This window comes from Microcebus murinus, chromosome 2 (genome assembly GCF_040939455.1).
Source record: "Microcebus murinus isolate Inina chromosome 2, M.murinus_Inina_mat1.0, whole genome shotgun sequence".
Taxonomy (NCBI): Eukaryota; Metazoa; Chordata; class Mammalia; order Primates; family Cheirogaleidae; genus Microcebus; species Microcebus murinus.
Window position 1 is genome coordinate 38788197 of NC_134105.1, and position 27720 is coordinate 38815916.

A 27720-nucleotide genomic window follows, 5' to 3' on the forward strand; every position below is an offset into this window, starting at 1 on the left:
CCCAAGAATATGTGTTTTGCTCCTGTTGGGTTGAATGTTCTATAAATATCAATTAGATGAAATGACTGATAGTAGTGATATCAACGCATGGCTTCCCAGGTTTCTCTGGGGATCATCTCTGTCCCAGTCAGCCTAAAGGGAGAAAGAACATGGAGAAAAGTGCTTGGGAGGTTTTTATGACATCACTTTCACTCAAATTCCATTGGTTAGAACTCCGTCACATGGCTTCACCTAATGGTATGGGAAGCTAGGACATGTAGTCTAGTTTTTTGCCTGAGAAGAAGAGGAAAATGTATTTGGACAGCCAGCCAGCAATCTCTTTCTGTTCTCTGGAAGAGCTTGTATAAGATAAGAAATGCTTGAATCATGGGTATACAGTAGAAATTGTAAAGTTATTGGGGCCTGCTGTTTAATTTGGGGGAAATTTTGTAACTGCTGATTCAATTAATGGATACATGTTCATTTATGTTTTCTATTACTTCTTGAGTCACTTTTTGTAAGTCACTTTTTAGGTATATATCATTTTATATAAGTTTTAAAATATATTAGCATAAATTCATTGCAAGTATTTTTTCCTCTGCTTTATCTGCAATTAAGTTCTTTCTTCATTTTTAATATTGTTTACTTATGCCTTCTATTTTATATTTGGTTAATCATACTAGAGAGTTGCCTATTTTATTAGTCTTTACCAAGAATCTTAATTTTTATTTCATTAATTTCTCTTCTTTATTATTTTTTTCTCACTTTCTTTGGGTTTGTTTTGCTGGTCTTTTTCAACGTTTAATTGGGATGCTAAGCTCATTATTTTTCAAACTTCTTTTCTAATACATACATTTAGGGCTATGTATTTCCCTTAAATCTCTCCAGCTGTGTTACTGCAAGTATTTATACATAGTACTTTTACTTACACTCTTTGCCCAGGGTAGAGTGCCATGGCGTCAGGCTAGCTCACAGCAACCTCAGACTCCTGGGCTCAAACAATTCTTCTGCCTCAGCCTCCCAAGTAGCTGGGACTACAGGCATGTGCCACTGTGCCCGGCTCATTTTTTCTATATATTTTTAGTTGGCCAATTAATTTCTTTCTACTTTTAATAGAGACAGGGTCTCGCTCTTGTTCAGGCTGGTTTTGAATTCCTGACCTTGAGTGATCCTCCTGCCTCTGCCTCCCAGAGTGCTAGGATTACAGGCATGAGCCACCACACCTGGCCTACAATGTGATTTTAAATTTCCACAAGCATGCGAGATTTTCTTAGGGTATTATTTTAGGTTATTCATTTAGAAATTGTGTTGTCAGAGAATGTGGTATATGTAATTGTGATTTTATAAGACTTGTTGATTCTTGCTTTATTGCCTGGTGTATGCATGTTCAGTTGATATGTCTTTCTATCTATTATGTTATTAATTTCTTACAGTATTATCTTATTAATTACTTTCTACAATTCTGTAGGTAGATAGTATGATTTCAATTTTTCAAGTGAGAACATGATTAAAATCCAATCAATATAATAAATAACTTTTCAAATTTCACAGATCCAGTTAGACTTATATCAAATCAAAGCAGATACCTATTATAAACAATCAGTTTGGCTGGGTGTGATGGCTGAGGCCTGTAATCCTAGCACTCTGGGAGCCCAAGGTAGGAGGATTGCTTGAAGTCAGGAGTTTGAGACCATCCTGAACAAGCATGAGACCCCTGTCTCTATTAAAAATAGAAAAAAATTAGCCAGGTGTGGTAGTGCTCACTTGTAGTCCCAGCTACTCAGGAGGCTGAGGCAAGAGGATTGCTTGAACCTAGGAGTTTGAGGTTGCTGTGAGCTAGGTTGATGCCATGGCACTCTAGCCCAGCAACAAAGCGAGACTGCATCTCCAAACAACAACAACAACAACAAAAAACCCACAATCAGTTTGGTCAACTTTACATACTGGTTGCATGTCAACCCTGTTTATATTTCATTATAGATTTTTAAACCTCAAAGTAAGGATTCATTCTTATTTTTAATAGCTTTTTATTTTCCCCCTAGGATACCCTATATAGTATTTCATACATATTTGATGTTCAACAGATATTTGTTGAATTGGAGTAAACTACTTATAAATAGCATTAACCAAATACTGAAATCTGACAAAACTCCAAGAAAGCAAAATAAACAGGTAGTTTGTGAATACTCAAAAAATAAATCAGGACTTACAGTTCCATAAACTTTGAAAACAAAATTTTAAACTGCAGGTACAAACACCTAGTAATTCTTATTTAATACATAGATATATAACATATAAATATATAACACATAACTATATAAATGTATATAGATGGGCTAAGGGAGAAACAGCTACAAAGGCAGTAAAGGTATGGACAGAGAAATAGGAAAACCAAGTGAATTTAGGTTGCAGACATCAAGGGAAGAGAAGGAGAAAAGTCAGTAGTGGTCTTTAGATTTAGTGTTGATGAAGTTATTAATCACCTTGGAAGTAGAAGTTGCAAGGAAGTAGAAAATTTCTATTTTAAGAAGTTTGGCTATAAATGGTGAAAAGAGGGTCAATTGTGAGCTGGAGGGTGTTGTGGGTAGAGAGAGTTTTATTTGTTTATTTTCAGGTGGACAAATCATAACAAGGTTTAAGACTTAATACTTTGGGCTAGCTATTTCTTACATTCTGGAAGATTCAGCTCAGGTGTCATTTCTAGAAAACTGTTCTTGCACTGGGTCAAACTGCCTCTGTTGTTACAGCACTATAAATAGGTCATTATTATAGCACTTAGGATCTTTTAAGGAACATATCTGTTTAAATGTCTTGTCCTCTTCCAGATTGTATGTGTTACTTATCTTTGAATCACCAATTCTTGACAAGGATTTGGCAATCAAAAGTTCTCAGGCAATGTTTAATTATGAAGTATCTCCTTTTTTTTTTTTTTTTTTAACTTTCCCCTGTGATTCTATACATATTCCTACATCTTTATTTTCTACTTATTTCGTCCATTGTAACATCTATAATACTTTTTATTGCATTTTTTTCTATGTATGTCCTTCCTACTAAGCAACATACTTCTTGAGGGGAAGAACCTTATATTATTCATTTCTATCAGTCATTCATTGAATATGCAAACATTTCTTGAGTAAGCAGTCATTATTTTAAACTCTGAGAATACTATAGTGAAAAAGACTTATGTTCTAGTGGAGGAAGACAGACAACAGCCAATAAACCAATAAATAAAAATATTATTAATGATATTTGTTAAAGGCAAAGAGATAGGATAATATGATAGAGTGTCTATTGCAAGTGAAGAGTCATTACTTTAGATAGCACAGTTACAGGCAGAGTCAAAAAAGTGAAAATACTACCTTGTATATAATATTGCTTTATAATATTTATTAACGAAACCTTCAGAGTGGGAGCAGAACTTAGTGATCAGAAAGTCAAGGCTTCTCATTTTACAAATTGATTTAGAGAGAAAGCATGACTTGTTGAAGGTATTAGCAAATCTGTAATTTGTTATTCCCTTGGTAAAGTGTTTTGGAAACTTTCAGATTCTTTGTATCCCATTAAAATTCTCCTGAGGTGTAAATGGTCCATTTAAACCAGAGGCTGGAATAATGTACTAATCATACCTACTTTTCTTCTCTAATGAATAATTTTTAAAAGCAGGATAAATGTGAGGGCGGAGAGCCTCAAGAGTTAAAAGCTAAATGGGCTGTAAACGCAGTGATAAAAATATAGAAGGAGCTACAAGGAGACTTGTAGTATCTAAGTAGATGAGTCAGGAATTACATATGAAGCTTCAACAAAGTGTTTTATTTTTTAAAGACATTCATGGTAGAAAATTTGAATATATAGAAAAGTCTGGAGTGAAAATTTTACCTGTAAGCCCTTACTCCAGGAATAGCCAATGTTGATTATTTTCCTTATACAAATATGTTCCTCTCTTTTTTGTTTTTTTAACAAAATTATATTATTTTTACATTTTAAAACATTTGAGAAAAGCAGAAAGATGAAAAGAAAAAAGAAAAAGAAAAAGAATAACAAACACCCATGTAATCTCCTAAATGAACTTTTTTTTTATCATATAAGCTTCAGGTCTGCAATTTTTTTAAGAAATGAAACATTACCGAGAAAGTCTAAGTTTATGTTCTATCCACAGTCCCATCCTTCTAATTCCTCCACCAGAGACAAGTAATATCATACATTTGGTGTATTTTAATACTTTTATTACTTTTAATTATTAAAAATATTGTTCTTTTGTGTTTTCTTCCAATGTACATAAATGGGATCAGTACATAATTGGAGTCATTGAATATAAATTTATAGAACTTGCTTTTCTCACTGAACATTGTTTTTCAGTTTTATTCATGCTGATATGTAGCTAGATCTAGTTTATTCACAAGTGTTAAATTTGATAAAATTTCATTGAACAGACCTATATAACCAGGAGCCAGATCAAGAAACAGAACATTATGACATCCTAGAACTCCTCCTGATGTCTGTGTTTCAACTTTATATCAGCCTTCATTTGTTCAACATTATGTTTGTAAAATTTATCCATTTTGTTATATGTAGTTGTAGTTTATTCTCTCCCATTGCTATAGCATATTTTGTTTTCTTTAATTCATTTTTAAATTTATCCATTCAAGTATTGAAAGGCATTTAGGCAGTTTCCAATTTGTGGGCTATCTCAAATAGTGCTGCTATAGATATTCCAGTATATGTTTTTGTGTATGCTCTTCATTTGGGTTACTTGTCTAAGTGTTGAATTGCTAGGTCAGAGGATATGCATATGTTCAGCTTCAATAATAGTGCCAAACAGTTTTTTAAAGTATTATGCCAAATTACATTCCCACCAGCTGTGAATGAGAGTTCAGGTTGCTCTGCCTCCTTTCTAACTTCTTTCTCTTTTTAATTTTAGGCATTATGTGTAATGGTCATAGTATCTCATTGTGGTTTGATTTGCACTTCTTTACTGATGAATAAAGTTTTTGTGTTCATTGGCCATTTGGATATTCTCTTTTATGATATTCTTACATTTTTTGGTTTCATTTTTGTTTTACTATTTTTTAATTGACACAATAATTGTGCATATTTATGGAATAGAGTGTGACATTTTGATACATGTGTAAAATGTGTAACAATCAAAGCAAGGTAATTAGCATAACATTGCCTCAAACAGTTATCATTTTATCTGTGTTGGGAATATTCACAATTCTCTTTTCTAACTATTTAAGCATGCAATAAATTATTGTTAACTATAACTGTTAACACTACAGTGCCATAGAACACTAGAATGTTTTCCTCCTATCTAGCTGTAATTTTGTATCCGTTAAACCCCAACCCTTGCAGCCTCTAGTGACTACTATTTTACTCTCAATTTGTATGAGATCCAATTTTTTAGTTTCCACATATAAGTGGGGACATGTGATATTTATCTTTTTGTGCCTGGGTTATTTCACTGAACACACTGTCCTCCAAGCTTATCCATGTTGCCACAAATTACAGGACTATTTTCTTTTTTAGGTCTGAATACTATTCCATTGTGTATTATGTACCACGTTTTCTTTATTCGTTCATCTGTTGATGGACACTCAGGTTGATTCCAAATCTCAGCTATTGTGAATAGTGCAGCAATAAGCATGAGGGTACAGATGTCTCTTTGATATACTGATTTTCTTTCCTTTGGATAAATGCCCAGGAGTGGGATTACTGGATCATATGGTAGTTCTATTTGTAGTTTTTTAAGGAACTTCCATATTATTTTTCATAATGACTATTCTACTTTACATTCCAACCAACAGTATATAAGAGTTTCCTTTTCTCTGCATCTTTGCCATCATTCATCATTTTCTTTCTTTTTGATAATAGCCATTCTAATGAATGAGACAGAACATCATTGTGAGGTGATATCTCATTATGGTTTTGATTTGCATTTCCCTGATGATTAGTGATGCTGAGCATTTTTTCATATATTTGTTGGCCATTTGTATATCTTTTGAGAAATGTCTGTTCAGATCATTTTTCCATTTTTTAATCCAATTGTTTTTTTGTTTTTTTTGCTGTAGAGTTATTTGAGTCCCTTATATATTCTAGATATTAATTCCTTGCCAGATGAATAGTTTTACAAATATTTTCTCCCATTGTACAGGTTGTCATTTCAGTTTGTTGATTGTTTCCTTTGCTATACAAAATGTTTTAGTTTGATATAATCCCATTTGTCTATTTTTGGTTTTGTTACCTGTACTTTTAAGGCCTTATCCATAAAATCTTTGCCCAGATCAATGTCTTGGAACCTTTCCCTTGTTTTCTTCTAGTAGTTTCATAGTTTTTGGTATTACATTTTAAGTCTTTAATTCTTTGTGAGTTGATTTTTCTATATGGTGACAGATATGTGTCTAATTTTATTTCTCTCCATATGGATATCCAGTTTTCCTACCACCATCTATTGAAGAGGTTGTTCTTTACCCCATGTATGTTTTTGGTGCCTTTGTCAAAAATCAGTTGGCTGGCCAGGCAGGCACAGTGGCTCACACCTGTAATCCTAGCACTCTGGGAGGATGAGGAGGGAGGATTGCTTGATCTCAGGAGCTAGAGACCAGCCTAAGCAAGAGCAAGACCCCATCTCTACTAAAAATAGAAAAATTAACCAGGTGTGGTGGCACACGCCTGTAGTCCCAGCTGCTCAGAGGGCAAATAAATAAATACATATATACATACATACATACACACATACATACATAAAATCAGTTGGCTGCAAATACACGGTTTTGTTTCTGGGTTCTCTATTCTGCTCCATTGGTCTGTGTGTCTGTTTTTAATGCCAGTACTATACTGTTTGAGTTACTATGGCATTGTAGTATATTTTGAAGTCAGGTAGTGTGATGCCTCAAAACTTGTTCTTTTTACTCAGGATTGCTTTGGCTATTTGAGGTCTTTTGTGGTTTCTTATGAATTTCAGGATTGTTTTTTCCTATTTCTGTGAAGAATTTCTATTGGTATTTTGGTAGGGATTGCATTGAATCTGTAGAATGCTTTAGTTTACCCTTAAATTTTTAACACCCACACTTAATTGGTTTTCTGACAAAATCTAAAGATATTCAGTGTCTCTATTCTTCACCCAATTATTCTTCACCTTAGCAATATTTAAATTACTAGGTGGGACACAGTGGCTCATGCCTATAATCCCATCACTTTGGGAGGCTGCTTGAAGTCAGGAGTTTGAGACCAGCCTACATAACAGAGCAATACCTCATCTCTAAAAATGTTTTTCCTTTAAATTTGCTGAGTGTGATGGCTCATGCCTGTAGTCTCAGCTACTCAGGAAGCTGTGGCAGGAGGATTTCTTGAGCCCAGATATTTGAAATTGCAATGAGCCATGATAGCGCCACTGCACTACAGCCTGGGTGACACAGGGAGACCCTGCCTCTAAGAAAAAGAAGTTGCTACTGTTCCCCCACTTACCAGTTATATGCTTTTGAGACAATTACTTAGCCTCAACTTACTTCATCTGTTTTCTCATCTGCAAAGTGGGGAAATAATAGTACTTAACTTATAGAGTTGTTGTGAGACTAAATAAGTTAATATATAAAAAGCATTTTGAACAGTGCCTGGCATATATGTACTATTTACTGTATGAGTGTTAGATGTTATTTTTGTTATAGTTATTGCTAAAAGGATAGATAACATAGATCAAGGGAACACAATAAAGAGAACAGGAATAGACTTACAAAAATATAGTTAGGTGATTTTTGACAAAGTTACAAAGGCAACACAATCTAAAAAGATCATCTTTTCAACAAGTGGTATTGAAACCTTTGGATATCCATATGCAAAAAGAAAAAGAAAAATAACTTTACTCATACCTCACAGCTTATAAAAAATTAAGTTAAAATGAACCATAAATTAAATGTAACACATAATCCTATAAAAATGTTATTTAAAAAATGTAAGACAAAATCTTTGTGACTTAAGTTAGACAAAGAGTTCTTAGATAGGACCCATAAGCACAATCTATAAAAGAAAAAAATTAATAAAGTTGACATCACCTAGACTCTATAAAAGACAGTTAAAAGAATTGAAAAGGTAAGCCATAGACTGGGAGAAAGTATTTACAAATTACATATCTGACCAAGGACTTGTATGCAGAATGTGTGAACACTTCTTAAGACTCAGCAAAAATTTGAACAGATACTTCACTGAAGAAGATATATGGATGGCAAATAAACACATGGAAAGATACTCCACATTATTAATCATGAAGGAAATGCAAATTACAACCACAGTGAGATGCTAGTGCACATCTATTAGAATGGCTAAAATGAAACTGACAATATCAAGTGGTTGTGATGATACGGAGCAACTGGAACTGTTGTATGTTGCTGGTAGGAAAGCAAGATGGTGCAGCCACTTTATAGAGCAGTCTGAGACTGGGCACAGTGGCTAATGTCTGTAATCCTAGCACTTTGGGGAGGCCAAGGTGGGAGGATTGCTTGAGGCCAGGAGTTCAAGACCAGACTGAGCAACATAGTGAGACCCTGTCTCTTAAAAAAAAAAAAAAAAAAAAAGTAGCCAGAAAAAGAGGCATGCAGAAGCTGAGGCAAGAGGATTTCTTAAGCCCAGGAGCTTGAGGCTACAGTAAGCTACTAGCCCAGGTTAACAGAGTGAAACGCTGTCTCAAAAAAAAAAAAAAAAATTTTTTTTTCGTTAAAAAGCTGTTTGTCAGTTTTCATATAAATTTGGATATATTTTTGCTGTATGACCCTAGTGAAATAAAAACATATGTCTAAACAAAGACCTATATGCAAGTGTATAGTAAATGTATTCCTAATCACTATAAAATGGAATATTACTCAACAATAAAATGAAATAAAATATTGATACATACAACAACATGGATGACTCTTAAATACAGTATACTGAGTGAAAAAGATCAGACTCAAAATGCCACATGCTGTGGATTCCATTTATATGAAATTCTGGAAAAGGGAAAAGGATGGAGAGTTGGAAAATAACCAGTGGTTGCAGCAGTTAATGTGTGACCCCAAAGAGGCAGTGTGAGGAAATTTTGGGGGGGTGATAAAACTGTTTTGTAACTTAGTTGTAGTGGTGATTGAACCCTCTTTGTATTTGTCAAAATTTGTAGAACTGCACACCAATAAAATGAATTTTACTATGTATAAACTTAAAATTTTTTAATGTATTTCATGCCTTAGGTTTAAGAAAAAAAAATTTTTTTAATGTAAAAAAATCTTAGGTTATATCTCTTAATATTGAGTATTGCTTCTCTGCTACTTCTATATTCTCTCTTTTGGAACTCTTTTTAGTTTTATGGTATATATTCAACCTTTTCCATGTCTCATAATTTCTTTTTCATATTTTTCATTTATTTTTGTAATCAGGTGAATTTCTCAGTATTATCTTTTTTTTTTTTTTTTTTTTTTTTTGAGACAGAGTCTCGCTTTGTTGTCCAGGCTAGAGTGAGTGCCGTGGCGTCAGCCTAGCTCACAGCAACCTCAAACTCCTGGGCTCGAGCGATCCTCCTGCCTCAGCCTCCCGAGTAGCTGGGACTACAGGCATGCGCCACCACGCCCGGCTAATTTTTTATATATATATCAGTTGGCCAATTAATTTCTTTCTATTTATAGTAGAGACGGGGTCTTGCTCTTGCTCAGGCTGGTTTTGAACTCCTGACCTTGAGCAATCCGCCTGCCTCGGCCTCCCAAGAGCTAGGATTACAGGCGTGAGCCACCACGCCCGGCCCAGTATTATCTTTTGTTTCATTAATTCTTTGTGTTCAAAGAACAGTTTATTTCATTTTTTAATTTTTTAATTTTTTGTTTCTAAGATGCCTCAATGGTCCTTTTTTTAAATTGGCCTATTGTTGGTGGCTCAGAACTCCCTTCTCACAGAGATTTTGGTAATATAGATTCAGTCACTGTGCCAGAGAATAGTTTGGACTAGGTCTTGTCTCAGTGATAGCCTCTGTTTTGGTTAATTCATGCTTCTAGATCTCAGAGCCCAGCATGTGGTTTTAACCCTACTTGTTTCTCTGTGTTGCATTTCTTCTTTTGTCCACAGAGATCCTTATCTTATATTTGAGTATGACCATGTCTTTTTAATTTTTTAAATTATAGGTTTTATCATGTTTTTGTCATTTCATATTATCTGCTATTTCCTTATACCCCTGCATCAGTGGTTCTCAACTGGGTACAATTTTGCCCTTGAGGGCACATTTGATAACGTCTGGAGACATCTTTGGTACAATGCACAGGACAATCATCCACAACAAAGAATTATCCAGTCCAAAAGATCAATAGTGTTGAGATTAAGTAACCCTGCACTAAATAAAGAATACTATATTTTTCATATACAACATCATTATTAACTTATTTGACTTTCTAATTTGGGGCATTTAGAGTTTTTATCTTAAATGTATCACTTTGGTAAGTCACTTTATATAACTTGTTTTATACCATTAATTAATTCTTGAATGTAGGCATTTCTGAACTCAAAATTAAAATTTTAGAGGCAGTATCTTGAAGCTGAGAATTACTTAGGAGACAATAAAACTATGAAAAACAACAAAGTCTTTATCATGTAATATCCTTAGTAGAACTTGATAATATGTTCACACAAAAAGATCTTCAGTTTTATATTTCTCAATCTTTTTTTCCAAATAATATATTCCTCAGATGTCTTAAGGTTCTCCAGGGTCTGTATAGCCTCTGTGAAAGATTTCTACAGTTTTCTTTATGCTTAGGTAGCAGATTTCAGAATCTTAATGAAGACTTGACCAACCTGACTATAATTACTTCATGCTTTCTTTACTTCTAAATGTTTTTAATACATACCAGCATTAAGATGATTGGTAGCAGGGATAAGATAATAGGAAAAAACAGAGGATTGGCTTTAGTCTGCGGCATAACCTTAGTTCAGTTACTTCTCTTACAGGGACCTCAATTTTACCATCTGTGAAATGAAAGGGTAATACCTTATCATTCCTATAGGCTTGTCCAATTATAAAATTTATGATGTTATTATTTTATATTGCTTTCAATTAGCTTTTTTTCTTATAATTTTGTATAATTTTCTTATAATTTTTTCATCCTAATTTGTCCTATCAATTAGTTTTTGATCAAGATCTTTTACAGTCCCTGAGATAAAGACAAAACTTTTAAAGATTTCTAAAATTCCTCATATTTTTTACTTTATTATCCTCATCTATGTCCATGTAGGGATTGATAATACAAATCTTAAAATGAAAAATGTCTTATGTTAGAAGACTGCTGGGAATGATACTAGAGAAATAACAAAAAGCTGGACTGGGAAGGAAGAAAACCTGATAAGAAGGAGGTAGCAACTATACAAAAACAAACAAAACCTGGGTTTCAAATCCTGGCCTCATCAAAAAAAAATTTTTTTAAAAACAGTGCCCTAGGCTCTAATCAGCAGAAGGCCCTTTATAATTCACTAACTCAGGGTCTTGAAGTTTATTAGAATTGCATGGGACTAGAATTCAGGTCTCTGAATCTCCTGGTTAATGTCTTAACACTATACTATGTTATATCATTTGAAATATTATATCATTTAATTTTACCTAGAGAATGAAGATACATGCATGAAATAATCTTTTATAATTTATTTGTATAGGTTTTTTTAACCACTTAACCTATTTTCTGGCTGCTGGTGCTTTCACTTTGGGAATTGGTTTCTTTGCTTTGGCATCTGCTTTGTGGTTCCTGATTTGCAAACGAAGGTAAGGCTTATTAGAATACTTGTTTAACTTTTTTAATTTTAAAAATTCAATGAAGCACTTTTTCAAATGGTATTAAATAACTATAATAGTATTGACTCTGTAATTTGGGGTTTGGTTATAGACCCTTTGGTTGAGGTGAGGGAAGCTTTACGTGTTTTAAATATCCTGAAAAGAAAAGTACTAGTAAAAGCAATCTTCATGCATTAAGATTTTTTTTTTCCTTTTTTTGAGACAAAGTCTCACTCTGTTGCCTAGGCTAGAGTGCCGTGGCATAAGTGTAGCTCACAGCAACCTCAAACTCCTGGGCTCAAGCAATCCTTCTGCCTTACCCTCCTGAGTAGCTGGAACTACAGGCATATGCCACCATGCCCGGCTAATTGTTATATATATATATATATATATATATATATATATATATATATATTTATTTTTTTTTTTTAGTTGTCCAGCTAATTTCTTTCTATTCTTTTAGTAGAGATGGGATCTCACTCTTGCTCAGGCGGGTTTCGAACTCCTGACCTCGAGCTGTCCTCCCGCCTTGGCCTCCCAGAGTGCTAGGATTATAGGCATGAGCCACCATGCCCAGCCTGCAATAAGATTTTGAGGAATAATAAGACCTATTTTATTTCTCAAAGACATGGGTCTGATTATAATGTAAGGCTAGAAAATTTTTAAAAATTGTAATCCCAATTCATAGGTTAAAAACATTATTGAGAGAGGACCAGGTGCAGTAGCTCATGCCTATAATCCCAGCATTTTGGGAGGTCAAGGCAGTTGGATCACTGCCTTGAGTGAGACCAGCCTGGGCAACATGTGAGACCTCATCTCTAAAAAACTTTTTTAATTAGCTGGCTTGGCGCAGTGCGTGCCTGTAGTTTCAACTTCACAGCTGCTCCAAAGGTTGAGGCAGGAGAATCACTTGAGCCCACCAGTTCAAGGTTACGGTGAGCTATGATAACACCACTGCAATCCAGCCTGGGCAACAGAGCAAGAACCTGCCTCTTAAAAAAAAAAAACTGAGAGGGAAACACACTCTTTCTTTAGTAGATATTTAAGAAAAGAGCTGACAGAATGTCCTAGTATGGACTAAAATGGACTAAAAGTAGTCTCTTGCCAGAAACAGAAAAAAAGATTATTTGACACTTTAGTTCCTTTCGACCATAACATTTTGTGTTTCTAATTGTTTAATCAGTTCAGCATTTGCATTATCTGATGTTTTAAAAAATGTAAATTGTAACATAATCTTCTCATACAGTCTTCTAGTTGTTCCCTACCCAGGAAATTAATACATATTACCCATCCATGTGCACAAGTCAGAAACTTATCACTTATTTGTTCTTCCAATGAATTTGTTTATTTATTTATTTATCTATTTGGTGCTTGCCATTGTTCTAGGTATTGAGGATACAACTGTGAACAAATCAAGGTTTCTTTTTCATAGATTTGCATTGTCACTGGCAGGGGGTAGATAATGAACAAAATAGATAAAGTGGTCAGGATATGCCTATACAAATAGGTTGTATGAAATCTAAAACCTGAATTAAAAGAAGCAGCCAAACATATGAAGACTTTGTGCAAGAACTTTCTGAACTGAAAGCATAGCAAGTACAAAGCCCCCAAGGCGGGAATGATCTTGGCATTATTCAGCAAACAGAGAGAAGGCCAATGTGAAGGCCTCTTACCCATAGTGAGAGAAGAAAATAATTATGAGATTGAAGCGGCAGGTAAGGACCAGATCACATAGGAATTTTAGAGAGTTTAGATTTTATTTGTGCCACTGGAAGGTTTTAAACAGAAGAATGACCTTATCATTATAATAGCTAACACTGAATGCTTATGACATGCTAGGCATTATTCTAAGTGCCTCATATGTTATCTCATTAAGACTTAGCCCCATGGTGTAGAATTAATATTATCCCCATTTTATCCCCATTTTAAAGACTCTATACTGTCTCCCATAACTGATTTACATTTTAATACTGCTTTTTAAAAATTGAGGCATAATTTACATACAATAAACCACATAGATTTTAAATGTACAATGATGAAGTTCAACAAATACATACCTATGTAACCACCACCCCAGTCAAGATATAGAACTTGGGGAGGGAGGAGGAAAAAAAGAAAAATTTAAAAAGAAAGATATAGAATTTTTTCATTACCATAGAAAGTTCCCTCATGTTCTAGGCATCATTCCCTACCTCCTACCTCAAAGGCAAGCATTATTCTGATCTCCATCATCATGGATTCATTTTGTCTATTCCCAAACTTCATATAGATGGAACCATATGGACTCTCATATATCTGCTTTTTTTCACTCAACATAACATTTTAGAGATTCATTTATATTGCATTATTTTTATGGATGAGTAGTATTCCATTGTATGACTATACCCTGATTTGTTTATCCATTATTTTGTTAATGGAGATTGTGGTCACTTCTAGTTTTTAGCTCTTAGGGAAATGGCTGCCATGAACATTCTTATATGAATCTTTTGGTATATATGTTTTCACTTCTAAGTAAATACTTTAGAATTGTTAGATCATATGACTAACTTTATAAGAAACTGCCAGTTTTCCAAAATGGGTGTACATTCCCACCAGGCATATATGAGAGTTCTGATTTACCTTTTTTGAAAGATATTTCTTACTTCTCTGTGAAGCCTGGATTTTAATGGAGTAAGAGTGAAAGGAGAGACAAGTTAGAAGGCTATTGCATAGTCCAGGTGAGAGCCTATAGTGTCTTGAACTAACATGGAAGTAGAGGAGATGAAAAGAAGAGGTTGGATCTGCGATATGCTTTGCATGTAAAGTCAGCAGGGCTTGTTAACAGATTGGATGAAAATGGCAGAGTTAATGCTGACACTTAGATCTTCACTATAAGCAGCTGAAAAGCTAACATTCTCAACTCAGTTAAGCTGAGCCATTCACTGAGATGAAGAGATGATTAAAGCAGGCAGAAACTTTGGGGAGTGGTGATAAACTAGGAGTTGTGTTTTGCATGTAAATTTGAAAGCCTGTTAGACATCCAAGTGGAAAAGTCAAATAGGCCATTGGACATAATGTATAAACTTCAGAAGAGGATTCAGGGCTGAAGCTCTGATATACAGAGAGAATCAAGTCAAAGAATTGGATGAGACTAACCAAGGAGTCAGTGTTGAAAAAGAATAGGTCCTACACCTGTCGCCAATATTTTGAAATCTAGCAGAAGAGTGGGAAGAATCAATGTCTGAGAAGAAAGAAAAGCAGAAAGGTGTCCTATCAAGGAGGTCAAAATTTTTAAAATATTTCAAGAAGAAGGCGGTGGCAGCTGTGTTGAAGGTACTTAAGTTGAAAAAGATGAAGACAGAGTTTGGGTTTGGCAACATAGATGTCATTGGTGACCTTGATGAATAGTTTTGGTGGTATGATGGAGTTCAGAAGCCCACCTTTGAATAGAACACGAGAAGTGAGAAAATTGAGACAAGTCTAGTTATCTCTTTCAAGATTTTTTTTTAATGAGGAGGTGCTGATAAATGGAGCAGTAAATGGAGGAAAATGTGGGATCAAAGAAAGTTTTTTGTTTCTTTCTAAAAATGAAAAACATGCTTATCAAACATGCTTTCCACCCCCAGTAAATTTGAACTATCACCAATTTCTATTTATTTTACCTCATAAATCACTCTAATCTATTCATTTCTCTCATTACCACTGCCGCTACCCTATCCAAGTTATCATTATGCCCCACATAGACTACTACAATCGGAGTTATAAATGACTCCTTACCTTCACTGTTGTCCTCCTTTAATCTTTTCTCCACACTTCAACCAGACACTTTCCAAATGCAAATCTGATCCCTATTCTTCTACCCCACACCCACTATAATTTAAAGGACATCTTATTGCTTTTAGGATAAAGACAAAATTTGTAAGGGCCTTCATGATCTATTTGTGCATACTCCCCAGTTTCATCTACTGCTCTCCCTCTTGCTTTCTGTGTTTCTGCTACACTGTCCTATTCTGACCGTTAGGTCTTTGTATTTGATATTCTCTCTGCCTGCTGTAGTCTTACTTTCACATCTTTCTTTTCCACCACATTCTACCTAAAAACTACTACTTTTCTTCAGATGCCCAGTTAAATCATCCCTTCCTCAAGAAAGCCTTGCCTGACCTCTCTAACCAGGTTAATTCCCTTTGTTACATACTCACATAGTACCAGATAGCGTTCCTCAATAGCATTTTCCACAGTTGTAATTTTTTATTTTTGTGACTATTAATATCTGTCTACTTTAACAATGTTTAAGCTTCATGGGAGCAATGACAGTTCTATGAGGGTAAAGGTTGTGCTTTTTTCCCCCTTCTCCTGTATATACAACACCTAGCATAATGCCTGGCACATATTCAGCACTCAATAAATATTTGTTAAGAAAATTGAATTCAGTGAATGAGGGAATCCTTATTGTTAATACCTCATCAAGGCCAGGCACAGTGGCTCACGACTGTAATCCTAGCACTCTGGGAGGCCGAGGCAGGTGGATCACTCAAGGTGGATTGCTCAACCAGCCTGAGTAAAAGTAAGATCCCATCTCTACTAAAAATAGAAAGAAATTAATTGCCCGACTAAAAAATATATAGAAAAAATTAGCCGGGCATGGTGGTGCATGCCTGTAATCCCAGCTACTTGGGAGGCTGAGGCAGGAGGATCGCTTGAGCCCAGGAGTTCGAGGTTGCTGTGAGCTAGGCTGATGCCATGGCACTCTAACCAGGGCAATAGAGTGAGACTCTGACTCACAAACAAAAAACAACCTCATCAAGTAACATTATAGGATCTCTCAAATTAATTTGGAAATTTTCTAGTACCTCTGAAAGAAAAAATGGCAATCAACATTATTATTATTAGAGGGAAATTTACAACTGATGAATCTACATTGATTTGTCATAGTTTATAGTTTACATTAGGGTTCACTCTTGGTGTTATACATTCTATGGGTTTGGACAAATGTATAATGACATATATCTACCATTATAGTATCGTACAGAGTATTTTCACTGCCCTAAAAATCCTCTGTGTTCCATCTGTACATCCCTGCCTAACCCCTGGCAACCATTGACCTTTTTACTGTCTCCATAGTTTTGCCTTTTCCAGAATATCATATAGTTGTAATCATACAATATGTATCCTTTTAAGATTGGCTTCTTTCACTTAGTAATATACACTTAAGTTTCCTTCATGTCTTTTCATGGTTTTATTTTTTATTTTATTTCTTTTTTTGAGACAGAGTCTCACTGTGTTGCCTGGGCTAGAGTGCCAGTGGCATCAGCCTAGCTTACAGCAACCTCAAACTCCTGGGCTCAAGCGATCCTCCTTCCTCAGCCTCCTGAGTAGCTGAGACTACAGGCATGCGCCACCATGCCCAGCTAATTTTTTCTATATATTTTTAGTTGGCCAATTAATTTCTTTCTATTTTAGTAGAGACGGGGTCTCACGCTTGCTCAGGCTGGTTTGGAACTCCTGACCTTGAGCGATCCACCCGCCTCGGCCTCCCAGAGTGGTAGGATTACAGGCGTGAGCCACGGCACCTGGTCCTTTTCGTGGCTTTATAGCTCATATCTTTTTAATGCTGAATAATATTCTATCATCTGGAGGCATTATTTTTAAAATCGTTAAGAATGACTGTTGGAAACTATATTCCCTTATACATGACTGTGTGTCTTAGATCAGCTGAGGTTTTACTGGGGCTTTATTATTTTTAACCTCTCATTTGTTTGTGGTTGCATGGACAAGAAAAAATCACAGGTACTCTTCCAGTTTAAGTCATTAGTTTCAAGTCTTACTTTTAGCCAGAGGGATATTATTAAGTACCAAAATTGACCAATGAGTTGCATTTTATTTAATTTCCTTTACTATTAAAGACAAATTTATGAAAAGGCTAATTAACATTAAAGTTGATTAATTTTCTCACAAGCAAAAAGTATATCAGAGACTCCTGCTTAATATTCAAACTGAAAATACTAACCCTATACAAGTAGCTTATTTTACATTTTATGAATAAAATAAGCAGCTTAATTTACATTCTGTGAATAAAATAGGCATAATGAAATCTAACATATGAGAAGGGAGTAGATAAGTCGATTTATGCTTTTTTTTGAGTATAGGTTAGACATGATCGATTTATGCTTTTAAAAATGAATATGCTGGCAGGCTATGGTGGCTCACACCTGTAATTTCAGCACTTTGGGAGGCTGAGGCAGGAGGATTGCTGAGGCCAGGAATTTGAGACTAGCCTAGGCAACATAGCGAGAATCTGTCTCTACAAAAATTTAAAAATTAGCTGGGCATGGTGGCACATGCCTGTAGTCCCAGCTACTCGGGAGCCTGAGGCAGGAAAATCGTTGAGCCCGGGAATTTAAGGCTGCAGTGAGTTATGACTGGGTCACAGCATTCAGCCTAGATGACCAAGTGAGACCCTGTCTCCAAATATATATATATATATATATATATATATATATATATATATATATATAGAGAGAGAGAGAGAGAGAGAGAGAGAGAGATACTGTAATGTATTTATTTTAATTTTGAAACCTTTGTGTATAAATGCTAGAAACAATAATTTTAATTGGTTAATAATCTAATTCATGTTTAACAATATTCTGTACAATATATTTTTCAGAGAATTGTTTCAAAATTCCCAAGTTACTATAGCTGTAGCTGATGAGAGATGCAGGGAAAGACCATCAGAGGTGAAGATTAAATCTCATCCTCCATGTGTTTTTATTTCTCGAAATTTTCATACTGGAGCATTTCAACTACAGGTAGAGTGTAATATTTTATAACAATCTTTTTAAATAATTTCTTTTGATACCATGCATTAGCATTGCTGTCTTAACATTTGAAGGACAGATAATCTGTTACTTTTTAATTTCAGGTACAATAGTATGGAGCCAAGTTTAAATTGTCCAAACTATTTAGCATTTATAAAGTAGGAAAACTGAAAAACTAAATGAAAATATATCTCCTTCTACAGTTGCTTCTCTGTATCTCTAGCCCAAGAAACTACATTCCACATATGGACATTGCCACAGCATAAAAAGACTGACAACAAAATTACCAGGCCTGTCAAAGGAAGAAGATTTGGAGATAGATACTCAGATAACCTAACCATACCAACTAATTGAAATTATATTCACTTTGATAAGAATGTAATAAGCCTTTATTATATTCCAAGCTCTGGGTCCCCCCTGTTGGGGATAGTAAGACATGGCCTTTACCTCCAAGGTGCTTACACAGAACAAGTAAGAAAGGCAGAAACTTTGGATAATGTAGTAAATGTCAAAACAGTATTTTATGAATAAAGTAAAACAAGGCAGAGACCAATAGAAATTTAAAACTAAGATAATAGCTAAGCAAAAGAAATAGTGCTCTTACAGCATTAGTAGATAAATAGTGAGTGACAAACTGATAGGTTGGCAAAGTTTCATTATAAATCTTGAGTATTGAACTCAAGTTGAACTCAGCGTTCGTCTATTTGTTTAATTACATATGGCAGCACTAGTTTTGCCACTGAGGCTGTATAAACAAATAATATCTGAGCTGAGCTCTAAATGAGCCCAAGGCCAGTAGAGAAGGAAAAATATATAATCTAGTAATTACACCGTAATATAATAAGAGCTCACAAAGTTGAAGTAGTAGAGATGAGGGAGCCTGTGTGGAGGAGGGCTTCACAGAGAAGACATTCAGAACCAGGTTTTTTGTTTTTTGTTTTTTGTTTTTTTTTTGTTTTTTTTTTTGAGACAGGGTCTCACTTTGTTGCCCAGGCTAGAGTGAGTGCCGTGGCCAGCCTAGCTCACAGCAACCTCAAACTCCTGGGCTCAAGCAATCCTCCTGCCTCAGCCTCCCGAGTAGCTGGGACTACAGGCATGCGCCACCATACCCGGCTAATTTTTTCTATATATATTAGTTGGTCAATTAATTTCTTTCTATTTATAGTAGAGACGGGGTCTTGCTCTTGCTCAGGCTGGTTTCGAACTCCTGACCTCGAGCAATCTGCCCGCCTCGGTCTCCCGGAGTGCTAGGATTACAGGCGTGAGCCACCGCACCCGGCCTAGAACCAGGTTTTGAGAGATGAATAGAAATTTGTTAGGAGTAAACAGAACAGAGGGCATCTTATGTTCAAAGGCTTATAGCTGTAAAAGGAAGCAATAAATTCAGTACAATTGTTATAATGTTCGAAGCCTATGATTCATTGAAGAGAGTGGTAGAAAAAGCCCCTGGAGATGAGATTGTAATGAGCCTCATTTGCACCCTAAGGATTTTGGACTTTATCCCAGGGCATCATAGGAATATGGTCAAGAGCAAGATCTATAGAGTCGGATCACACAGGTTTGAATTCTGGCCCTACCACAACTAGCTATGTAATCTTAGGCAAGTTACCAAACTTCTCTGTGTCTCAGTTTCCTCATCTGCAAAATGATGATAATTTCACCCCCAGAGAGTTGGTGTGAGATTAAATGAATTATGTGAAAAAGCATTCAAAATAGTGTCTGCTCATATAGTGAGCACCATACAAGCTTATTATTATTACTGGAAGGTTTTAAGCAGGTGGATATAAAGATCAAATTAATTCTGAAGGTTATTAGCTGTGACTTTCAAATGAAGGATAGTTTGTTCTTTTTTTTATTATTGTTTATTTATTATTTTATTATTTTATTTTTATTTTTGTTCCCCCTGAAACTTAACCACTAAGATAGTTTGTAATAGAGGTTGCAGAGAAAAAATTGTTTCTATTCATTTAATATTAATTTAATTTATTAAGCACCCATCACATGCTAGGCATTTCACTGGATACTAATGAAACAATAAATGCCATCGTATTTGATGATATATATATACACAAATAGACAATTATAAAGGTGTCATGAGTGCAGTTTAATTAGGGTATTATTTATTCAACAAATATGTAGCAAGTACTTATTTGGCAGGCATTGTTCTAGGCAATTGGGAATTTGGTGGTGAACAAGGGAGATAACAGTCCATACTTCTATGAAATTTATAGTGTAGTGGGGGAGATAAGCAATGTATAAGTAAATATGAAATATTATTCAAGATTCTTTTTTCAATTATTTTTAAAATTGACAAAAAGTGTATATATTTGTCGTGTACAATATGATGTTTTGAATATGTATGCCTTGTGGAATTGCTAAATTGAACTAACATATGCATTACCTCATGTACTTATCATTTCTTTGTGATGAGAACACTTAAAATCTACTCTTAGTACAGATTTTAAGGTTTCAATATTGAAAAAAAAAATCTACTCTTAGTGATATTCAACACCACTATACATTGTTATTAATTGTCACTATGTTGTACAATAGATTTCTTGAATGTATTCTTCCTAACTAAAGTTTTGTATCCTTTGACCAACATCTCCCCACTCACCCTGCTACTCCCAGCTCCTGGTAACCACCATTCTACTCTCTGCTTCTATTAGTTCAGCTCTTGTAGAGTCCAATGAGTGAAATCATATGGTATTTGTCTTTCTGTGCCTGGCTTATTTCACTTAGCGTAATGTCCTCCAGGTTCATCAATCCTGTCACAAATGACAGGATGTCCTTCCTTTTTAAGGCTGTTATTTAGGATTCTTGATAGTCACTGATAGGAACCCCATTCAAACTGGCATGAAGAAAAAAGCGAGATGGAGTCTCACCTTGTTGCTAGGCTAGAGTGCCATGGCATCAACCTAGCTCACAGCAACCTCAAACTTCTAGGTTCAAGCAATCTTCTTTCCTCAGCCTCCCAAGTAGCTGGGACTACAGGTGAGCACCACCACACCCAGCTAATTTTTTCTATTTTTAGGAGAGATGGGGTCTCACACTTGCTTAGGCTGGTCTAGAACTCCTGATCTCAAGCAATCCTCCCGCCTCAGCCTACCAGAGAGCTAGGACTAAGGGCGTGAGCTACCACGCCCCGCCTTCTCTCTCACTCTTGATACTGTTAATTTGTGTTTTCTCTCTTTTTCTACCGAATCATTCTGGCTAGAGTTTTAAGGAACCATATTTTTGTGTTATTGATTTTCTTTGTTGCTTGTGGTTTTCTTTTTAAATGATTTCTGCTTTTATTTGCATTATTTTCCTCATCTCAGACTTTGGATAGGTAGCTCCATCCAATTCAAAGGGATTATTGACCATTGCCTAAAAGTAACTTAATGTATCTCAGTAGGGAGAAGTAAGGGATGTGATAAAAACAAATATAAGTAAAGAAAATAATTTTTCATCTAAGAAAAATGGGAAGAACGCCACTGAAGTTTTGCTATGTTCAACAGATGTGTACACTGATATTAGGAAAAGAAGAACAAGTACTTATAATTAGCCCTGGAGGTATTCCAAACTTTAAAAGTTTAGCATTAGCAGGGGGTTGGGGGTGGGGGGGTGGGAAGGGCAATATATGTAACCTTAACATTTGTACCCCCACAATATGCTGGAAAAAAAATTATAAATGAATGAAACCTACCAGCTTAAATGAAGTAGCCAATTTGCATTTGACATTTATAAAACAATTTTTTAAAAAGGAAAAAAATAAAATAAAATAAAAGTCAACATCTTGTAAAAAACACTCTTTTTTTTTTTTTGATTTTTTTTTTTTTTTGAGACAGAGTCTCACTTTGTTGCCCAGGCTAGAGTGAGTGCCGTGGCGTTAGCCTAGCTCACAGCAACCTCAAACTCCTGGGCTCAAGCAGTCCTGCTGCCTCAGCCTCCCAAGTAGCTGGGACTACAGGCATGTACCACCATGCCCGGCTAATTTTTTCTATATATATTAGTTGGCCAATTAATTTCTTTCTATTTCTTGTAGAGATGGGGTCTTGCTCTTGCTCAGGCTGGTTTCGAACTCCTAACCTCGAGCAATCCACCCGCCTCAGCCTCCCAGAGTGCTAGGATTACAGGCGTGAGCCACCGCGCCCAGCCAAAAAAACTCTTAAAAATAATGATAGAGTAGAAATATAGATAAAACAAGAATATCAGAGTGTTGGTAATTGTTGACGGTAGAAGGGTATGTGAGGTTCATTTTATTATTTTTTTTTATTATACAAATCTTTAAACACATGCAAAGTAAAAAATGTATGCTGAATTTTAACTCTGTGTTGCAGCAACAGAATCAGATATTTAGAATTCTAATATTTTGAGTTTAAAAAATTCACTTGGCTGATTTTTATTATTTTCATTCTTTGTTTTTGAAAGATAAGCTAAACAATGAGATCTCAGGCTAGGCATGGTGGCTCATGCCTGTAATGCCAGCACTTTGAGAGGCCAAAGTGGAAGGATTGCTTGAGGCCAGGAGTTCAAGACTAACCTGGAAACATAGTGAGACCTTGTCACTACAAAAACAAAAACAAAAGTAACATCAGCCAGGTGTGGTGGTGCCCACCTTTATTCCCAGCTACTTGGTACTTGGAAGGCTGAGGCAAGAAGATAACCTAAATAAGATTTCAATCTTTTTTTTCAAGCTTTTCTCTCTAAATACCACATTGCAAGTGAGGAATGTCTTTATTGCTAATAATTAAAAAGGATAAAAAAAAAAGTTTAGCATTAGCCAGTGTGGTAGAAAGAGAACCAAGAGGTATCCCAAAAGGCTAGTGAAGAAAGTGTTTAAAAGGTGGGAGTTATGAACTATGTCATATGTGTATATGTGTTTATACTTATTTTTGCTGAACCATTTAAGAGTAGGTTGTGCATTATTTTCTCTTACTCCTTAACACTTCACTGTAAATCCTAAAAATGAGATATTCTCTTATATTACTAGAATATGGTTTTCAAATTCAGGAAATTTAATATTGATTCAATATTTTTGTATAATCTACAATCCATGTTCCATTTTTGCCTATTTCCCCAATAATGTCCTTTATAGAATTTTCCTCTAGTACAAGATCCAGTCCAGAATCACATTTGCATTTAATTGTCACGTCTCTTCAGTCTTCTTTAATCAGAACAGTTCTTTAGCCTGTCTTTGTCTTTCATGAGATTGACAATTTTGAAGAATACAAATAAGTCATTTTATAAATAGTAGGTTATTCTTAGTTTGAGTTTTCTGTGTGATCAGATTCAGTTTACCACTTTTTTTTTTTTTTTCAAAACAGGGTCTTGCTGTCACCCAGGCTAGAGTGCATTGGCACTATCATAACTCACAGCAACCTCAAACTCTTGGGCTCAAGCAATCCTCCTGCCTCAGTCTCCCAAGTAACTGGGACTATAGGCCTGAGCCACCATGCCAGGCTAATTTTTTGTTGTTTTTGAGACAGGGTCTCAATATGTTGCTCAGGCTGATCTTGAACTCCTGGCCTCAAGCAGCCCTCCCACCTGCCTCAGCCTCCCAAGTACTAGGATTATAGGTGTGAGCCACCATGCCCCACCTAGTTTATCACATTTGAAGGCATACAATTTTTGTCTGTCCTTAATTAGAAATTTTAGTTTGATGGCATAATCAAGATAATGTCTGTTTTTGCCCCACTATATTATTCCTATTTTTACACTTGCAATTAATAAGCAATCTGTGTGGAGACACTTTGAAACCATGCAAATATCCTTCTCCTTATCAAATTTACTTTCTAGCTATAGAAATTATTCTGAGTCCATCTTTACTAAACTGTAGTAAAATGATGATTTTCCAACTCTACCACTCCTATCCACGATTGTCATTTGGCTTTCTATGAATATAAGGGAGTAGCTGTCCCTTCTCCCTGATTTTATTTGTTTATTGTCACTATGGACTCATGGATTACTATTTTATTCAGTAGATCATAATCCATTAGTATCATTATTTTGATGTTCAAATTTTCCCAAATTTAATTAGTAGGTACCTCTTCAAGATTGTGTCTCTATCTTTTTGATATGTTCCCACCATTTTTTGAGTTCCTCCTTACTTACTTATATATAGAATCATTTGTAATAGTTAAAAGAATATTCATCAAATTACTATCTATGTATCATAATTCATTTAACAATTTCCTTACACTTGGAATTTTAAATCGCAGGTTTTAAAAAAATGCTAAACATTTCTTCCTCCATGTTTTGTAAAAAGAGAAATAAAAATATAAAAAATTTAAAAAATTAAAAATGCTAAATAATGTTGGATGGACATCTGGTAACTTAATATTTACACAAAACAAAATGATTTTGTTGGCATAATAAATTTCTAGAAGTGGGTTTATTAAATTTCACTCCAAAAAATTCTACCTACGTACATGTAGCAGTATGTAAGAATGCCTGTTTTGTCATCCCCTTAGTTTGGATAGAATTTTGGGCAACTTATTCTTTGGTTCCCAGACCAGCAATATCAGCATTACCTGGGTGAGTCTTATAGAAATGTAGAATTTTAGACCCCACCTCAGACCTACTGAGTCAGAATCTGCATTTTAATAAGCTCCCAGGATAATTTCTCAGTGCAGTAAAGTCTGAGAAGCAATATTATAATGTAATTTATACAAGAGTCACAAAATGAATTGGTCCCAATTCCAGGCAAGGTAAGTTCAGAAGCCCATCCATACTGGCATTTCTTAATAAAAGGTGAAAATGACAAAGAATCAAAGTTGGTTTTAAGAAAAGTGTTTACGTGTTAGAATGCATTATATGTGTTCTAAGTAAGCCTTTTTGGGAGACAGGACAATGCAGATCAGCACAGAGCATTAACACCTTTTCCCCTAGAACACAAGAGATAATGTTATTATTTCTCCAGCTTCATCTTATCCTACTCCATCCCAAACACCCTGTACACTAGCCCATTGTTTCTTTAGTGGACTAAGGAAAACCAGAGTTAGACTCACTTGCAGGGTATGTTACAATGCATACTTTCAAGCCCTCCCAGGGAATCTGTTTTGGTAAGGTCTGATATTATGCTCAAGAATCAGAATTTTAACCAGCGCACTAGGTGATTCTAATGCCCTAAAGTTTGAGAACTACTATCCTACTACACTTCCCAGAACCCATCTGGAATGTATTGTTAAAGCAATGTTTGAATTGCTTTAAAAGAATATTCCCACTTTTATAAATGGCTTCAGCCAGAATTCACTTTTTTGTTATTTTTGTTTAGTTAATTAATTAAGTCTAGGAATTCTAATTATTTGTTAGCCCTCTCTAGTTCTAACTAAGTGACTCTTAAGTTAGTGAGGATGGAAAGAAGTCATCTTGTTTGAACTATAGTTCCTGGAGACTGCCTTCCTGGGCCAATCCAAATTAGCTTCAGATGATACCTCAACATTTTTCTTTTTCTGTCAATATATTTTGGTGAAAGAAATTCATATTGTAGAAATAAACGTTTCCTATCAAAAGTTATAATGTTCAAATTTATTACTCTCATATAAGTATATAAATTAAGTATATCAAATGTTATATAAAAGCTATTCAGTTTTTTAAATACAAATAACTTTTTTATGTAGGAGGAGAAAAGAAAACAGGAAGCATCACGTATAAAAGGTACTTTTTCTCAACAATTTATTAGAAGAAATCTTAATCAACTTTAGCAATTCATATCCTAAGGAATCAAGAGGCTATCCTAAATGTTATCTAAGTATTTTTAAATGCTACGAAAATTTAAAGGAAACATTAATTTATTAGTATGTGAATGGGCATCTGCTTTTTAGAAAAAGAAAACTTGCAATGTCATATCTTAAAATGTGAAATTTTAATTTTTATGTCTTATGTGTACCCCAAAGTGTCATAGTCAATGCCATATAGTAATGCCTCAGGGTCAAAAGACATGTCTTTGTACCTCAAAACATTACCTCCTACATAATTTTAGAGATCCTGAATATAAAACATAATAAGGTATTCAAAACAGCTTTAAAAATTAGTGTGGAAAATATTAAAAGTTAATATGTAAAATATTATAGAACATACTTTAGGATATTATATAAATGTGATATTTTCTAAAACTTGACATTTTTTAATGCCAATATGAAGACTAAGTAATATAATGGGAAAAACATGAGACTTAGAGTAATAACAATGTAGGCTGAAATTCATTTTGTATCTGATCTGTGATGAGTAATTTCTCTAAATCTGTTTCTTCTTTTGTGAAGTGGTGTTAATACTAGCTACCTTAAAGAATTGTTGAGAGTGTAAATAAGATATAGAAGTATATCTTTGTAAATTGTATAGCTCTGTAAATTGTAAGGCTCTATAGGAATGTTTGTTATTATTAGTAGTATAGAGCCAATGCATAGGCCTTTCCCAATGCAGACCAAATATTTTGTAATCTGCCTGCTCAAGGAGGCATGTGTTTTTTTAGCTGATTTTTAAAATAAGGAAATATTTAGCTATAAATAGTTAAGAAACTATATGCCTTTTCTGATTTTAAGCAACATTTCAGAACTGAGATTTCTAGCCTAGTTAGAATGTTTTCTTATTAAAACGGTTGGTTTTATTTAGAATAAACTTTTCTACTCTTGAGTATTATGAAAATATTGCTAATTCCTAATTACAAGTAACATTGCATGGATAATGATAGCAACTCAGGTTTTTCTTTATAGCGTTATCCTGCCCATTATAACACTGTCCTTATAATTAAGATTTGGCTTATGAATCTGTAATATTCATAGTAAATCAAGTAAATCTGCTTGTTTTTACAGCAATTAAAAAGCCCTCTAAACATGAACTCTGCCTTGCAACACAAAAGGTCACTCGTGACCAGGACCCATCAGAGACTAGCTCAGCAACAAATTGCAGCAGTGCCACATTAAGCTTATCAACATTGCCATCTGATTCTTGTTGCAGCCAAAGTATAGAAGCAGCTGATGACTGGTTTTCTGATGATTCTTTAGTGAAAAAGAACACTCCAACACCTTTTCTCACGGAACCACTAATGGAAAAAGTATTTTCATACCTGTCAACCATTTCATTAGATCAATCTGCTCAAAATGTACGGAATATGACACCAAATGATGATCAAAAAGATGGCAGCATTAAGGAAACATGTTCATGAAGAAACACAGAGGTTAAAATACAAAACCTTCAACC

At 34.8% G+C, this 27720-nt stretch overlaps 1 protein-coding gene across 2 annotated transcripts; it reads left to right on the forward strand.

Annotated features, from left to right (window-relative positions):
* Positions 1–185: 185 nt before the first annotated feature.
* On the forward strand, positions 186–27720 carry C2H1orf185 (chromosome 2 C1orf185 homolog). Of its 2 annotated transcripts, none has more exons than XM_012776168.3 (5): positions 186–237; positions 11629–11734; positions 18387–18528; positions 26142–26178; positions 27333–27720. In XM_012776168.3, the coding sequence occupies exons 1-5, from the start codon at positions 222–224 to the stop codon at positions 27683–27685; spliced, it is 654 nt and encodes a 217-aa protein (XP_012631622.1). In that variant the 5' UTR covers positions 186–221; the 3' UTR covers positions 27686–27720. The 2 variants fall into 2 exon arrangements, with proteins under 2 accessions (XP_012631622.1, XP_012631623.1); XM_012776169.2 differs by having other exon boundaries at positions 199–370.